Genomic DNA, 17,556 nt, shown 5'->3' with positions numbered 1-17,556 from the left:
CAGAGATAAACTTGGATAATGTAATATGCTATGTAATAAATATCGGCTCTGATGCAGGTGAGCTTTGAAAAGTAAAAGATTGTAGACATGATTTAGTTTGTTTTCTTCTAAATTAGAGTTTGTTTTATAGACTATGTTCTATAAGGCACTTAAGATCATTTCCAAAAGCAACCACTTCAAAAATGACATGTTGGACATCTACTGTATAATATTAAATGATTAAAGCTTAACAGCAATAAAGACACTTACAAATTCACATTTGCAACTTTTTGTGCAAAACAAATGATCTAACATCTCCTTTCATACTTCTTTGAGGGGCCACACACAACAATGTAGTAAGAGTTGTCAACAGTTCAACAAGCAAACTGTAAAATGTAAATACTGATGATTTTTGGCCACAACATATGTCATGATACTGACAAATATACATGAAATCAGATGCAACAGATAGTGTTTGTACCACAGACCAAATCAAAATAACTTCATGAAAAAGTGAAAAGTGACGAAATGTTTTTGACGTACAGCTGACCACAGCTGAGGAAGTTTAGATTGTGTGTTTCTTCCTGTAGTGTTAGGCAATAAACTGTAAACTTAATCTAAAAATCTTATTACCTTCTGTTTCTCCCCTTAGTACACTTAATTTCATTATATTATGTATTCTCACACGTTTTGGCTCAAACGCTATAATAATGCAAACACAGGACAGAAGACAGACATGTCTAAACACCTGTACTCCATCTAACAGTACTGGCAAGTAACTTGCCAATTTTACTATTAGGTTTGATTAAGAACAGTTGAGTACAATTAATGTTCTTCAACTGAAGGTACAATGATCATTATCACACATCTTAAAATCAACATTTCATGTCTTCAGAGGTGTGCTTTTGATTCTGTCTGTCTTGTCCCTCTCTATCATTCCACCTGTGTCTCAATCTCTGTTTCAGTCTCTGTTTCAATGTGTTGCTCTAGGTGAGCTGTCAGGAAGGGGTTGAAGAAGAAGTCAAAGCCAAACTGAAGGGCGTTCTGAGCCGTGCGCCTCCAGTCGTGTTCGATCTTATACTGTCTGCGGCTAAGCACGAGGGTGTCGCCACATGAGAGGCAATGAATGGCTTTCAGTTCAAACACAGGCCACTTGGAGCCTAAACGTCCCTCCAGAATAGTGCTGAACTCTACCAGGCTTCCTGTGTTCAAGTGTAAAAGCACATATTTGAACTCGTTGCTCGCCCGCAGTACAATGTCCTTAGTCGCATCTTCATCCTCTATGATAGTACCGTTCTTGGTCTTTCTTTCCAGCGGCATGCCCATCGTGACTTCAAATTTGTATCGATCAAAGCGTTTGATGTGGCATTCGTGCTTGGCTAATTTTTTAAGTTTACAGAGGGGATCTATTGGAGGGGGTGGCAAGGCAGGCAGGGGCTGAGGCTCCGCTGTCATGTTCTTCACCTCATCACACAAAGGATATGGCTCACCATAGAGACAGCGCATCCAGTTCCCCATAAATACAGGTAGCAGGTTGATAACGGAATGGGGCCCGTTCTCAATGTCTGTCACACGGACATATTTGAAACGTCCAGTCCAGGTGACACGATGACCTTCGAGATGTGAACAGAGAATCTGTGTTTGGGCCATGTTAGACTCTTTCCAGGCCTGTGGGCCACAGAGGTTGCTGTACTCAGGCCACGTCAGGGTAGAGTTATACACCTTCATGCCTTCAGACCTGTAGACATACATCCAGCAGAAGAGCAGCACTGCACTGAGCCATACCAGGATGAGCTTGACAATGCTACTTCTGGACAATGACCGGAAAACCACGATGGGGTTAAGACTGAAGCGGGTCCACAGCCTCAGGACTACTGGCACAAAACAGATAGTAAGTGTGACCACCATCTTGAGCACTTCTAGAGCGAGGAACCACTGCAGCAACTGGACGATGAGCATCGCAGCCAGGCCAAGTGAGAGTATAGGCAGGGCAAACAGGAAGAGGAAATAGCCAACGCAGGTACGAATGAGTCCTATTGCAGAGGCGTTATTAAGAAACACTAAACAGAGCTCACACCAAGTGAAACAAACCAGGTACGGCACCAGGCACAGATAGGTGCCCTTGAAGCCTCTCAGTTGGGCCATACGGAAGAGCAGATAGAAAAGGTGGCTGTACAGGAGACATGGCATGCCCAGGTTTAACACCACTACTTCCCCAAGAGGCACAGTGATGAATGTCTTCCCAAAGATCTTGAGGAACCAGAGGGAGTCTGGCAGGAGGTAAGTGAGGGAGCAGGCCCCAGAGAGGACCTCAGTGGCGAGGGCTTTACGAGCAAAGAGCTGAGCAGAGGCATGAAGGCTGAGGAAAGCAGTGACGGTGAAGAAGAAGGCAATGGTGGCAAGTTCTGAGCAGGGGATCCAGGACTTGTCAGCCACAGGGAAGGAGAAAACCACAAAGACCACTGAGAGCAGGAAGTACCTGAAAAAAATTGAGGATTTGTTTCAGAAATTAGATTAAAAGCTTCATTCATCCTGTGCTGGAGATTATAAGTAGAAACATTAGTTATCATTACCATAACAAAAAACCAAAACCTGCTTGAACCAAGCAAAAACTTAATTTGCTAACACGGCAAGGTGAACACAAAAAGTGATTAACTCAGCAAACAATTGGATGTTTACACATAGATGAAGGTTAATAGAGGCACACTTACAGATAGGGCTCCAGGTGTGTCCATCCAAAGTTGGTCTCAGCCTGCTCCAGATCAAGACCAGGTTCAAAGTGAGTAAGCAAGTCTGTCAGAGCCCTGAAATTTTCCCACGCTTTTGAATTCTGTAGAAACAGATGCTTGTTAATTTCTGAATTTACAAAATCAAACATGCATTTAACTGCAGAAACAGAAGTTACCAACCTGGAAAACACGCAGTGTGCAGATGACCATAGAAAAGAATGAGAGGTAGAAAATCAGCAAGGGGATGAGGAAGATGAAGAAGTCAATGGTGAGGTTGGAGATGATGAAGAAGAAGATGAGTGCGTTGACATGGTGGGTGGGGATCAGGGTACTGAGCCACTGCATGCCAGCTCGTGATGCCCAGTCGATGAGGTGCTCCTTGATCTCCAGCAGAGCGTACAGGGGGAACTTCAGCAGCTGGTTGAAGCAAATGAAGAGGTGAGGTCAGAACATCACTGAGGTCCCAAAGTCTTATTATAAAAGAGGAGAATTTCTCTGGAAGCTTTTCGTAAGTCCTCTCACTATAGCACCATATATTACTCCTATCACAGAAAATGTACTTGTGCTTCCTCCACACTTTCTCAGCAAAGAATTGAAGTTCTCATTTTTGACTGATCGATATTCAAAAATGTGAAATAAATTTAATAACCCAATACGCAATCAATACCATCAAAATAGGGACATGGTGATCAAAATACCACAAATAGCATCACTTATGATGAGCTAAATCCAAGTAGGCCTAGATAAAGACTGACTATAACAACATTTAACATATAACACTTTAGACAGTGTTTGGGCACTGCTGTTGGTCCGCTCTCATTGTCAGTCATCATGCACACATGCAGATATCAGCTGATAAAATGCTTTTACTCCGAGGTTGAATAGTAGGATAAACTATACTTCTCATTTGTGTTTGATCCAGCAGACTGAAACAAGGAGGCAATTTTGTAACTTATACTATAAAAAGCATAGGAAAGGAGGTTGTGTGATTTAAGTATACATACAGGTGGGACAGAAAATGGAAAGTCTAACAGTATACATTACAATGTTAACAACAGGCAACAAACATAAATAATGATTTGCACATAAACAGATTGGACTGGTTAATGTCCAAATCATGAACCACAATTTCCACATTTTCCTCATCTCCCTCCTCATTTCTTGTCACAACTTTACTGTCACTGTCCAATAAAAGGTATTAAATGCACAAGAAATCTTCTTTTTTTTAAATGGATAAATGTAATTGTATTCATCTGCTATTGATGGAGTTTACTGTTAATTCACAGTTATATAAACAGACAGAATTTAAACAAAAAATGGCTACGAGTCATGAAGACACCAGACCAGGCGTGTCTTGACACAAGTCTGAGGGTTCCCACCTTTTGGTGCAGGGGCAGTTCATCTGGATTTTTCACAACTACGTCATCATCATCGTCATCGTCAGTGCCTCCTGCAGCAGCCATGACTGTTGACGGCGCAATACCCTGAGCGTACTTCTTCGTCATCTCAACAAAGTCATCCAGACCGACATGAGAACTGGCTATAAAGACAAACAGAGGACACATCTTGTAGGTTAATTTACAATTAAAATATAACTTTTATTGTAGCTATAATGGTATCTGTTAAAAAGTGATTCAATAAAAAGGATGTATTTATTCCTGTTGGGTTACCTTACCCATGACTCAAATGGGAATAAATGACAAATTGTACATAACCAATCCTTTTAGTGAAGACTTTTTTTTAATTGTGTGTGTTAAAAGTCATGTTTTGAATCACACATACACTCGCTGGTGACCATCGTCTCCAGGACTCTCCTTTGTTTCTTGGCGGAGCTGTTAAGTGGACCCGGGGAGACTGGTTTGCCTGCAGATGAAAAATAAAGGGACAAAAATTCCCTTTAGCATGTTGATACGTCTTTATTTCCCATTTATGTACTTTATGTAATACTTCATTCATTGTATTTTTATTAGAAATGTTAAATGACAGTATATCCTCTCTCCATACCTGGCTCTGTGTGGACATGTTCAACGTTCTCTAGCATCTCAGAAACAGCCACTGATTTCTTCCTCTCTGGGTTCAACTTCCAGTACATGAGCAGAGCGGCTTTCCGAACTCCTCTCTCAAAACGTGTTTCTGTACACAACTTCTTCACCTCTTCAAAGTTCTCCAGAGTGATGCCTGAAAAATAAGAAGACATTTGCACACTGATGATGGCAAACTATTTTCAGCATCAGCTGAAGGGCAGTCTAATCAATTCCTAACATCAAACCAATGATTTAATACCTGTACATTAAGAGTGCACATGGGAAATCTTTTGGTACCTTTTCTGGAGCCTAAGCATTGCTGCAACAGCTTGACGGCGTCCTTACGGCCCTGTTTAGCAGCCTGGATCAGCCACGTGACGGCTGTACAGTTGTTCAGCTCCTCGTCCTTTTCTTCTGCCAGCGCCAGGAAGTAACGTCCCATCTGGACACACATGCCCAGACACACAAGACACTCAGAGACAGTTGGACTTGCAGGGCAGGCATTACTGTGACTTAGGTGACTCGTCCTTCCCAGCAATATGTCATTCTAAAGCATCATTTATCATTAGTTGGCTGATCTGTTCTGCGCCCACCATATGGTCGTTAAGGTCATTATATTTGTAAAGTGCTCTTTAACACTGACCTTGGTCTGTGCTTTAGCATCTCCTGACTTTGCTCTGGACTCCAGATCCTCAAAACTGACCTCCTCCTCTGGCTCATCTGAAGAAAACAGAAAATTAAAAACTCGGCACACATTATACAACAGAGCTTGAGTAAATGTTGTGGCTGTCATTAGCAATCATTAGTTGCAATTTTATACAAAAAGATCTAAACTAAACATGAAAATGTTTAATATCATTAGTCCTATCTGCAGCTGATATTGACAAGGATGTGTGCAAAATGCACACACTCAAATATGTTACCAACCCACCGTCTAATCCTGACACAGTACCACATCAGCAAAATATTTAGCTTACCCTGTTTTACAAGTCCTGAAACCACTGAGCAAGCTCTTTCAATTTCATGTTGTCAAATAAAATGTATCTGAACATGGAAGCCTTTCATTTTACATGCCTGTACACTAAAAAAATAATTTCTCTAAAAAGTAAACTGGATTTCTTTGAGTATTATAAATACAATCACATTTTTTTAAAAACTCAGCTCTGGTTTTTTTTCCTGTTTGCATGGTCACGCAACAGGAACAGAAATGTGGAAACACTCCAGTTCACACAACACATCAGCGCTGTGGCAGTTAATAACACAAGAGATCCCAGAGTGTGAGCATGAGTCAGATCCTTCCAGAAAAAGCTCCTGTCCTGATGAAACTGTCCCACTGAAACCTGTTGGTTTAATTATCATCTTCTTTAGGCTGATGACTTCTGCTACTCTGTGCCTCTCTGAAGCAAGAGCTGCATCTAATGAGAAGTAATATCTGTGATACTGGGAAAAAGACGAGGTGGTAACAATCACTTTCTAAATTGCCAAAACGCCCACAGGCTGGAAATGATACTGCTGCTCTGTCTCAGAGGGCAAAGGAAGTATGATGGGATCCAGTCATTTCCATCAGATGCTCCACAGTTCTCCTGGTCTGCTGTTCAAAACTAGACCCACCACCTGAGAGCTTGAATATTTGTTTAAGGCAGTCAACAGCAGTTCCTGGTTGCTACACACACACGCTTACAGTGATGCAACCTGTCTCCTTTTTTTGAAACTTTCATTAGCTACGATATATTATCTGCACAACTCTGGACTAGTAGACACATGCGTTATCACAGTGTATTTTTAACAGCATAAGCTCTGATGGAAAAACCGTGGTCCAAATTAAATGACTATGGTGTTAGTTTTCACAAGTTCCAGTAATTACATATCTGGATGTCAATGCCATGCCAAGTCATGCAGTACATGAAAATATGATATTGCCAGAAGAGCTGACAGGTCTCCTGTTATGTGAACTTCACACACTGGATGCTAAGCAGAGTTGAAAAGATAGAGGTGAGACAGGCTTTTTTCACAGGTCAGCAAAATGGGAGAGGCCACTTTACATGTTGTGGGAAATGTCTGTGCTTGTCATGGAAACATAACACATTATACTGCACACTGGGAGTGTTGGTTGCACTGATTGCTGGAGAAGAAGGAGGTGATATTGTACTGTAAAGATTTTGTTTTATGATTATAATAGGTCAAATGTCAGAGTCTGATTCTCACCTGGTTCAGGTGTGGGAGGAGGCTGTAGAGGTGTGGCATGGGCTCCAGATGGGTGATTTGCCGTAGAGGCTGCATTGAGCTGAGATCTGCCCACCTGAGAGGGGCTTCTGATGGGCATGCGAAGAGGGGAGGCAAGCGGTGTGGAGAGGGAGGAGGAACGGGAAGAAAGACCAGGAGAAGCCTGAGAGGAGGCGGGGGAGGGAGAAGGTGACGGTGTAGTTGGAGCTGTTGGCATGGAGAGTTTAGGCTTAGGCCGGTCTGAGGATGGAGTGGATGTGGTAGTAGATGAGCTTGTAGAGGCAGGGCCCGTCCTCAGAGATGAGAGGCTGAGTCTTGGGGTGGATAAGGTGCTGGTCGGCGGTGGATCCATGACTGAAAAAATAAACAGCCTACAGTCAGAGACCACACCAGTGTGTATTCACAAACACAAAGGCGTTTCAGAATATGCTTCAATTTGAATATGCTAAACACCTGTTCAAGGAGAAACAGCTGACTATGTGAGAGTATGAAGGAGAAGGCAGTGACAGAGAAGGAGAGACAGCACCTGTGGGGGAGTAGCAGCTGTTCTGACAGGACACTTTCTCTTTTCCTTTCAACACCCCTTCACTTACTCAAATATAACAGTCCAGAGCACACAAACGAACCACTGAGGCTCTTGTGAGTGCTCTCTAAAACTAATGGGTTGGTGGAATACAAAATATAGTATAATGTCATGATATTTAGCATGAAAATATTATAACAATCATGTGAGGCTAAGAGAAATAATAATAGTCATCATCTGATTGGATAGAATCAACAAAGTCTGCCAATGTTATCCACTGGTAACAAATATACCATTCAAAAAGGGCAACAATTTCAGGCTCCATGCTGACCATGTACTACCTCGAGTCCACACATTTCTATTACAAAACAACCACACAACAACAACAACAACAACAACAACAACAACCAACAGGTGTCTCCTAAAAGCATTTTGACAACCTTTTGTTTCCCGTGACAGCAAAACCGACCATGTGGTCTCATGCAGTCTATTTTAGATGTTATCAGGTGAACTCTGTGCAGCTATATTGAGAAGTGACATCCTTCAAGTGCCCTGACTGACTGGAAACGTGATGAGTCCCGCAGGAATTCAGGGAAGCCCCCTCTCTGCTAAAGAAAAGCCAGCTCCAATGACACTGACTTCACCGGTGGACTGGACATGCATATGGTGACCTCAACAACTACAATACAGTGTGCACACGGTGTCAAAGTCTTTCTCTAAGTTAGCCAACATATAAAAGACTGGTAGATGTGGCAGGCAGCTGAAGTAGCAGGTGTTTTTGTTGCTAATGCTAACTTGTCATGTTCAAACTACTCTTGTCCGCTCACCTTTAGGACCAGAGCGCCAGTTTACTTTTAATCCTTCTGCTGAACGCTTAGCTATTTCACTTTCTTCGCTATTCGGTGTCCCAAATCATTCTTCACTTTCGCTTTTGTGAAATCAGCCTGTCCGCTGTTTCTTCGTGGTCAAACTCACAAACACACACACGAAGCACAGCACCGTCTGCCAGCTGCTTCGCATGATGGTCACGCCCACTTCTTGTTTTCTGTGTTGTGATTGGACAAAGACGAAGAATCGGGTTTCTTGAAGCGTTTTGGATTGGTTGAAAAAACGAGACGTTTAACTGATGTCCGTCAGTCAAAATCAATCGACCGTCGAAAGATTATTTTTTTTCCAAAACTGGGTTTCAGGGATATTTATTTATCTATTTAAATTTCCATAGTTGTAAAATGAGCCTCAATACTTTATCTGTATGTTTCGTTTAACGTTTGCTCAGAGCAGATTTGTGTAAATCATTGTTCGGTGTGTTTTGCCATGTATTATCAGTTCACCACCAGGAGATGGCAGCACATGGCATGTTCTTTCCATTCACTAAACTTTGCTAAACTATTTATTTAACATTTAATCTGCCATTGTGCTATTTATTGTATCTTAACCCTCCCTTCACCACCGCCATCACCATACAGATGTATGTAGGATTTTTTAATTGTTTATCATAATAATAATAATAATAATAAATTTTATTTGTAATGCACTTTTCATAAAATCAATCTCAAAGTGCTACAGAGTAAAAACGACACATAAAATCAGCAATCAATTATCACTGTTGTTTATATTAATATAATAAAGAAATAGCCTATATGATTTTTGGTCAATGAAGTTGGGATACGTTCTAAGTCACGTATTACATGGCTCTAGGAGGCTACAACACAGTAAACACGAATAGAAAGTGACATTATTATTATTATTATTATTGTTATAATAATAATAATAATAATAATTATTATTATTATTATTATTATTATTATAATAATAATAATAATAATAATAATAATAATAAGTATTATTATTGTTATTATTATTCTCATCATCATCATCATCATTATTATTATCACCACCATTCAACAACAATAATCAGGTAATACTGTGAAAACCTTCCCAAATCTATGTTTTGAGTGTAATATTTTATGTGAGGTTTATTCTCTGACAGCATCATGTTATGTGAGCCCAAACATAAGTTACTGATTGTTTGTACTGTAGCTGCTTGCACACAACAGAGCAACTTGCCACAAGGAGCACAGGGAAAGGAAAACATTAACGTTGAGACGAGGGGGGGGGGGGGCCCAGGCAAAAAGGAAAGCAAGCAGACAACAAAAGGACTTGTAAAGAGAGGGCTCAGAGGAAAGACTAAGATTAAAGTTCAAGTCTGGGAATGAGGGTAGATAACACAGGGTGGGAAACAAATGAAATGGGGACAGTAATTGCTTAACTGCAGCTGCACTGAAGCAGTTATGTAAATGGATCTCGATTAGTAGATTAACACAATCCAGTTGAGAAGATAAGCAAGACCCTTATACTGGTTTTTGGTCTTTCACAAGCACACATTTAATCTATATTAAGCAATCTGTCCTTTAAATAGGCTTAGACACACATGCTCACAGACGCAATTCCCATCTAGGCAAAACAGCTCAAGATAAATATACGTAATAATGAGCTTATTATGAGTCCAAATCTTTTGATTATTCAAATCTCCTAGGTAGGCTACAAATGCCCCTGCCTGACACGTTTTCTATGTGGTCATTACTTAAGCAATTGAAATTGAAACAAGCTGGTCTGTCTACAATCTTTTTTACTTCAGTCTGCTTGTTTGTGACTCTGTATCCCCTCCAGGACTGCACATCACATTTTCCAATCTCGTATTTGGTGAGCCGTCTATGTCAGTGGCAATGACAGAATGGAGACCATTAGTCCTAAAATACACTCATCCCCCTCATCTCTTCCTCTCTAGGTAACAGTTCCCCATATATACAATAAAAACCCCACCCACAGGCTCCCCCAGTAATGCCAATGGCTCACACAGGAAGAGAGACCTGAGGAGGAAGAAGAGGCGGTATGGTCAGTAACCATGGCAACCAGAAGGGTTTTGTGAGAACAGACATTGATTGCAGTGAAGATGAGTATTTCCATCACTAATGCAGCTCAGTAACCACTCTGACCTTTGAAGTTTCTCTTTGCTGGGAAACGGGCTGTAATACTGCATGTACTATAGCCAGCTCATACTTTTTTATGGTATACTTAATAAATATTATTTACTGCATAGTCATAACACCAGCTTGTTTATGTTATGATACCAAAATAATTGCCATGATGCCATACAATCAGGTATCACATTGAGGAAATTGAGAAAAGAGTGGAGTTAACCCAGCTCTGGTAATGTTTGTGACTGATTGGAAACATCCTGTATTCAAATCACTGGCACTTCTACACACTTTCTACAATAAGTGGGGAAAACTCAACTCCTTGCCGTGGCATACGTCCCCTCTTAGCCGGCAGTCCACTGTGTATTGATCTGCTGCTATTTTAAGGCGTGTGCAAAGGCTAGCAGGAGACAGGGAAACAGGAAAAAGAAGTCATATAAAAGAGAAGATAGAAATCATTGTATGCAAAACCTCCCTATTTGCTCTCAGTCCCAAAATGTAACAGGTCTAAGCATTTTTCTTAAAAAAAAAAAAGTTTTATCTTAATGAGATATCAAAACAATTTTCCTATCCTGAAAATGCACAGTGCTGGTATTAAGATTTACAATTAAGATACACATTATTATTATCCTAGAGGGAAACTAGTTTGTAGTGTGTGCAGAAAACCTAACATAGATAACAACAAAAAACCCACACACTAAGGAAGAAAGGGAAACACTCAGAAAACTACACACACATGCACAAAAAACAACAAAAAACAAAACTACACATCACCATCCAGCATTGCTCATGATGTATAAAAGTTCAGTGTGAGAGAAGACACAATGCAGCCCAGAAATATACACAGTACACAATACTTTCAACTGTGCAGCACTATATAGTACTAGGAGTCTTAGTACTAGACACACCAGTATCAACAGTAGCCTATATTGATTTTAGAGTTGGATGTCACTTACAATACTCACATTTACCATCACAGTCTCTTAATTTAAATACCAAATAATGTCGGTTAAAGTTAAATTTGCAAATGTAGTAACACCACATTAACTAATACAAATACATCTTTGTTACTCTGTTGACTAACATTCTTCTTACATTAAACAACTTGTTTCATGATTCTGGGTGTGGGCAGTTAAATAGTGTATTGGGACTAAGTACTGGATTGGTTAAAGGAACATTTGACTTGGGCAGTTCCATTAAACATCTCATATTTCACTCAGAAACTCAGAGGCAATTCTTGTTTAAAAAGCTTCTACAAATCAAATTAGCTTCAAAGGCTATTTTCTACTGTTATCTGTGAGGTTGTCCTCTTGTTATGTTCATGTTGTGAATTAATTTTTTTGGCGGGATGGACATGGAACATCAGGCTCAGATTGTTTTTAACTGACTAACATGGTGAGTCATTCCCGGGAAGCCTAATTAGCTTCATATGAAAGTGTTACGTCACCATGAGCACTCCAGCAGAATGTGGACTTGTGTTTACATTGTGGAAAACAGTTTTGTGACTTTTTTTTATATCTTAAATATACTGAAAGGTGTCCAATGTTTGATTCGGTCTCAGTTTGTGTGTGTGTGTGTGTGTGTGTTACCACTATCCCTCATTTGATTCTCTGGTCCCCTCTGAATACCATATGCTGTTTCTATAAGGTATAACAAGTTTAATCTGCTAGCAGTCATGAATATGTTAAGCTTATTATGGACAGCTCTCATGTATATGCAAAAAACCAAACAGCGAGTCCTCGCATTACCAAGTTTCTCATAACTGGGCCAAAGAGCTAGAAATAAGCTGACTGACTAGACATAGTACTGTTGATATATAGAGAGAGTGTTATCAATGCTAATTAATAAGATTGTTGTGTTTTTCATGTTGAGAAATCTGTGATTTAGATGCTTGTAAAACTTGAAAACTGAGCCTAATCAGTGCACCTTTTTTTAGAAGTATTGCTCATGATTTTCATTTATACCTGCTATCCATTTTACACTTTAATCATCACCAGTATCACCTAAATCTGGAGACTGGCTGTTCTTTTACTTGAGAATGGCATATCACAAGGCCTAGTCACAATGTTACTGTGACGTCAAATGGAAAAAAGATTCCCTTTTCTGTTTCCGAAAAGTCTCCAGTTCTCCCGTTGTTCTTTCAGAGGGAGTCATGGAACAAAAAACAGACCCGCATAATACCACGTTCCCTAAAACAGTTAAAAAATACCTCAGGCAAAACAATTAACAGAAACTCTCATTACTGGTCGCTGACACACATTTGCTCCCTGAGTCAACCCCTCACCAAAACAAAACAGACCATACATTACTCTCTCCTCATTGCACTCTTCCTGCAACCTCAATGTTTTTTCACTTTATCTCTCCATCTGGGTGTCTGTTTGCTGGCCTCAGCAGGAACCTGAATGGACGGCTGCTTAATACTCCCCCAAACCCACCCCCCCATTTGCTTGTCTGCTTCATCTCACTCAAAAATGTCCTCCACATATAAATAGTAGGTCCAAACCATGTGGAAAAATGCCTATGGGAGTCCAATTCTGGATGAGTGCAGTGAACAACCACTGCAATATAGGAAACCATGTAGACAACTGATCCTTATCCCTGAATGTGTTCCTCTCCTACTACTTCCTATGTCGCCCTGCAGCAATGGGCTACATATGCTGCAGCCACAGAATGCTGTGATGTGTGTGGAGCTGCGTGTGAATGGCAGGCAGGCAGTCGCAGTGTGGAGAGGCAGAGACAGGCAGCTGTGCGTAAGTAATGCATCCACCAGAATCTGGGTCACACTCACGCCACTTTCGTATTGTCAGATTATTTCACCTACTTTTATAATTTGACGAATCATATTGTCCCAGCTGAATATGCTGAATTTAGATCCCCACTGTCATTGAAGCATCTCTTTAACAGTCTGTCACCACTATAGATGAAGATAGATGGTGGGAAAATCAGAAATATTGTTGAATCTAGATGATGTGATGCTGGGTGATTGATCGTTAACCCTTTCTTATAACATAACAGATTCTTGTTACCATTGTAACTATTGTAACACCTGGCAAAAGGCTCAATGCATCTGTAAAAATAATGATAATCTTAATATTATGTTTGGGTGCTATGGTACTTCTTGTTTTATTGCAAAACTGTTTACTGTTCACTTCAGCAATTCGCAGCCTATTTACAGTCTTTAGAGCTCTGGGGTTTGAATATTGTATGAATGTTGCCCTCCTGTTGCATTTCATTTGTTAGAAATTTAAACATAGTTTTTCTGTTTAAAATATTTCTTCTGTGGATTTGAATGTTTTGGCTAAGATGAATGACAAGATGTTTTTCCAGATATAAAAACATATGATATTAGGACATTTTTGTTTTTTTAACTGCAGAAACATAAGTCAAGCAGCACATCACACTGGCTGGTTAAGAAATCTAACATAGATGTCACAACGAATAGTTCGGAATAAATATGTATGCAGCTTGGTGTGGTGGGCTTTCCGTGCCACCCCTGACGGTGTACGTCCTCCCGCACCACACCAGCGTCTCCACGCACTCACAGCGCGCGGTGTCATTCTTGAACACGCAGTCAGGTGTCGCGCTTCTTTCACGCTACCGGCGACGCCCGACCAGACCGGCTCTCCCCTCCCACGTTCACGTCGGCACTGCCATCGACACCGTCTTTATTTATTTATTTGTGTGTCTCCTTTTTACACTCATGTGGATGCAACGCTTAGGAGCCAATAACGTTGCGCGTGTCTGCCAGTATGCGCGCGCTTGTGCGTGGAGGTGTAGCTGAATCCAGCCTGTGAGGATAATAGCATTAGAAGTGGCGATACAACTTCGGCGGCGGGGTTCACTGTTGGGAAATGAGTCATATATGCGAGGAGGAAAGTTTGTTAGTGGACGCTGCTCGCTTTTAGCCCTCCACGCTGAAGCCCAGCCTCCTTTTCCTGGATGTGAAGCAAGCTCATTAAGGCAGCGGCGGTTCAACATCAGCTCGCTTCTGATCACCCGGACGTCCATTTCAGGTGAGTTTATTCCATCTCTAACGCTCGACAACTTCTGGAGACTCGTTGGTAGACTTTGGATAAGCTAGTAGCTGCTGTGGCACACACCTGACATCCGTGTTTCATCCGCTAATGGTCGACAGAGAGCTGCCGGGGAGCTTGTTAACCGGTGTCCGAGTAGAGCTATCATACGTGGGGATGCCTAACCTGCCTCATATCGACCCTGGCAGGGATGTGAATGCTGTGCTTTGGCTACGTGTAGAACATCTCTGGCCTCTCACTCTCTCTCTCCCTCTGTCAACCAGCTAAAAGAGGAAGTATGCAGTTTGATAACGACATGGGCGATCAATACTCAACCGCGTTGCAGTGCTATCGTTACATGACAGTGCTTTGCAAAGAAACATCAACACATTAGCCTGTACAGAAAGAGTGCAAGGACGTCCGACCTCTGTGGCTAAAGGATGCTGCAGCAGCCCCCACGCATGCATGCCGTGGGGTGTGGTTGGCAAGCCGGACAAGCGGGCTGTCAGCAGTGCAATAAAGCGCTCCCTCCAGCAGCACTCTAGCCTATAATCTCTCATTTGACAACTCATTGGAGGGCCGGTCACATCGCATTAGGCCATCCCAACATCTCCAGCGTAACCTCTTCACCAAACCACTCCTCTCCTCTGCCATGCATGCACTCTGCCTGTGTCCGGGCTGTGTTTACCAGTCATAACAGCTCTGCAGCTCCAGAGGCTCGTAAATCTGCCCCGGTGGACAGCAGACATGTGTTGCACTGTCACTTGTGCCCGATCAGCCTGCTCAGGGCATGCTTCAAAAAAACCGGTGATGATGGCAAGCTGTGCTCATTGTAGTGTGTGTGTGTGTGTGTGTTGTTTTGACTGAGGAATAGCTCTCATGCTGGTACTGGCACAAAACTGTAATGTTTGTGACACAAAAAGAGGGCCTACTTTCTATTTAGGTTTATTTAATGTTATATTGTTCATCCTGACCTCAATCTGTCAATCTTTTTTGTTAGGTATAACATCAATGGATGCCTGACACTCACTGGAGCTCCATTTTACACCATACTGTGGTTTCCCTTCTCCACTTTCTCCTCTCCCTAACTTAATCTATCCACTTATTCTTTATTCATAATCCTATCTTTCCCTCTATAGCTTAATGCTTTGAGTGACGTTCAAGCTACAGTACTAGGATAATCTCAGTGGACTATACCCACATGTGCATCTCTTTGCACCGCTATACTGTCCTTACAACCCTTTCGTCATGACATAAAAAGGTGCTAAATGCTTAGTGCAGAAGGTGAGACAGATAATAAGTAAACGTCTGTACTATGCAGTTTATGTCATGAGCCAAAGGGTTAAAAACAGCCAACCAGTAGTGACTGATGTGCTGTGTAGTCAGAAAGAGAGAGGCGAGGTTAATCACATTACTGACTGCACTAACATGTCTTTCTGAGGGGGGTAGAGGATATCATCGCTAACATACTGTACACAGATGGACCCATGCATGCACACACATGGATATCATATGCACAGGCACACAATAAGACTAGAGAAACCACATCAATATATTACTATGTATAGATCCAAATGCGGAGCAATAAAACTAGCATCTGGGTAAGGTGTTGAAGTGAGTAGATGGTGTGTATGACAGAAACTGAGAAAAGCAGGAGAGGGACTTCATGTGTATCTGTCTGGGTTGACTAGTTTTTGGGGTCAGTAACTTGTGGTCACTCTGCTGGCATAGTCGTTTTTAGGTCATATGCTTCACTAGTGTTGCACTCGGCTGTGTTACTCAGACTCTTTAGTGTGTTTGGAGTATCTGTAGACTGCTGAGTGTGTGTGTGTGTGTGTGTGTGTGTGTGTCTGGACTGTGGAGGGATGTCTGGAGTGTGGCCAGACCTGTTCTGACAGTCGGCACTCTGTTGATGCCTGTAGCCGATCACACTACAGTTTGAATGTTTGTGTCCGAATCTGATAAAAGTACAGGATTCAAACAGGAGTACGCCTCAGTCCTTCTATGCCCTCACTGTTAATGTTTAACCCATACACGGAAGTGAGATGAACACATTTGCAGATATGTATTTATTGGGCCCGCATGTCTCACTGATGTTTAGTTAATGTTTGATACACTCTGAGCCTATGTATGTGTGTGTGAGTGTGTGTGTGTGGTCTGTCCAGCCTTTAGGAGGTCCATCTATATGAATGTAATTTGCTTGCAACCATTTTAAAGACATCTGTTTTCCAAACATTTGTACTTTTTTACTTTTATTACAGGAATTAGTTTAAAGTGTGTCAGATTACATACATGAGATTACAAATAAACTATTAAAAGAGTATAGTCTACTAGTTTAAATCTCACTGAATGTTGATCATGGTGGTGGCATCCCTCAACCACACTGTCATTAACAAATGCATGTTATGTCACTCTGCAGACTTAAAGATTTCCACCAGTCAGGATTATTGCACTAATACCACACATGGCTTGCTTTGAATGGATGACTAAATTATCAGGCTTTATAGGGAGGTGTGATAAATCTAGTATTCTCATCAAAAAAGGCGTGTTTCTATTTACAGTATTTGTTTAAATTGTATTGGATTGCTGTGTACTGAAAGAAAGACCAACGGTAGAATGGTTTCAGGAACAATAACACTGAGACCTGAAATGATGATAGCAAACTGTCATGTAATTGTAACTGAAATGTAATGAAATGCAATGAGAATCACTTTTATTGGCAAAAGGCAGTCATATAGTTTTATGCACATCATCAAAATTGTCTACAGTTGTATGTCAAAGTAAGCAAACAACACCTAACAAACACTGAACTGTTGTAACCCAATACATAACAGAGAAAAGGCGTTTCCTCAGCAGTTGTGAAACTACCTGTTTGTTTGTCACGCCTTGTTCAAGTATTAAGGTTACAGCATCCAACCAGCCACCAGTAGCCAGGTATGTTCCTCTGCAGACTCACTTTTACAGTAGGTAAAAACATGTGCTGCTGTGTTGGTGCTCGTGGACACATTTGGTTGCTGACACTTTCAGGGTGGCCCACAGTTAAAGAGTTCCTTTCTCAAGCAAAGATTAGTTTAATTGTGAAACCCC

At 41.3% G+C, this 17,556-nt stretch overlaps 1 protein-coding gene across 1 annotated transcript; it reads right to left on the bottom strand.

The window, feature by feature from the left end:
- LOC128362906 (wolframin-like) lies at positions 1-8,431 on the bottom strand. Its single transcript, XM_053323768.1, has 10 exons — positions 8,306-8,431; positions 6,938-7,309; positions 5,376-5,452; positions 5,030-5,174; positions 4,713-4,886; positions 4,491-4,571; positions 4,088-4,248; positions 2,889-3,125; positions 2,691-2,809; positions 1-2,458 (listed from the first exon to the last, which is right to left on the bottom strand). Exons 2-10 carry the CDS (start codon positions 7,305-7,307, stop codon positions 913-915), a joined length of 2,910 nt encoding a protein of 969 aa, XP_053179743.1. The 5' UTR covers positions 7,308-7,309; positions 8,306-8,431; the 3' UTR covers positions 1-912.
- Between the last annotated feature and the right edge of the window lie 9,125 nt (positions 8,432-17,556).

This window comes from Scomber japonicus, chromosome 8, assembly GCF_027409825.1.
Source record: "Scomber japonicus isolate fScoJap1 chromosome 8, fScoJap1.pri, whole genome shotgun sequence".
Classification (NCBI taxonomy): Eukaryota; Metazoa; Chordata; class Actinopteri; order Scombriformes; family Scombridae; genus Scomber; species Scomber japonicus.
This window is presented reverse-complemented; position numbering and strand designations above follow the sequence as displayed.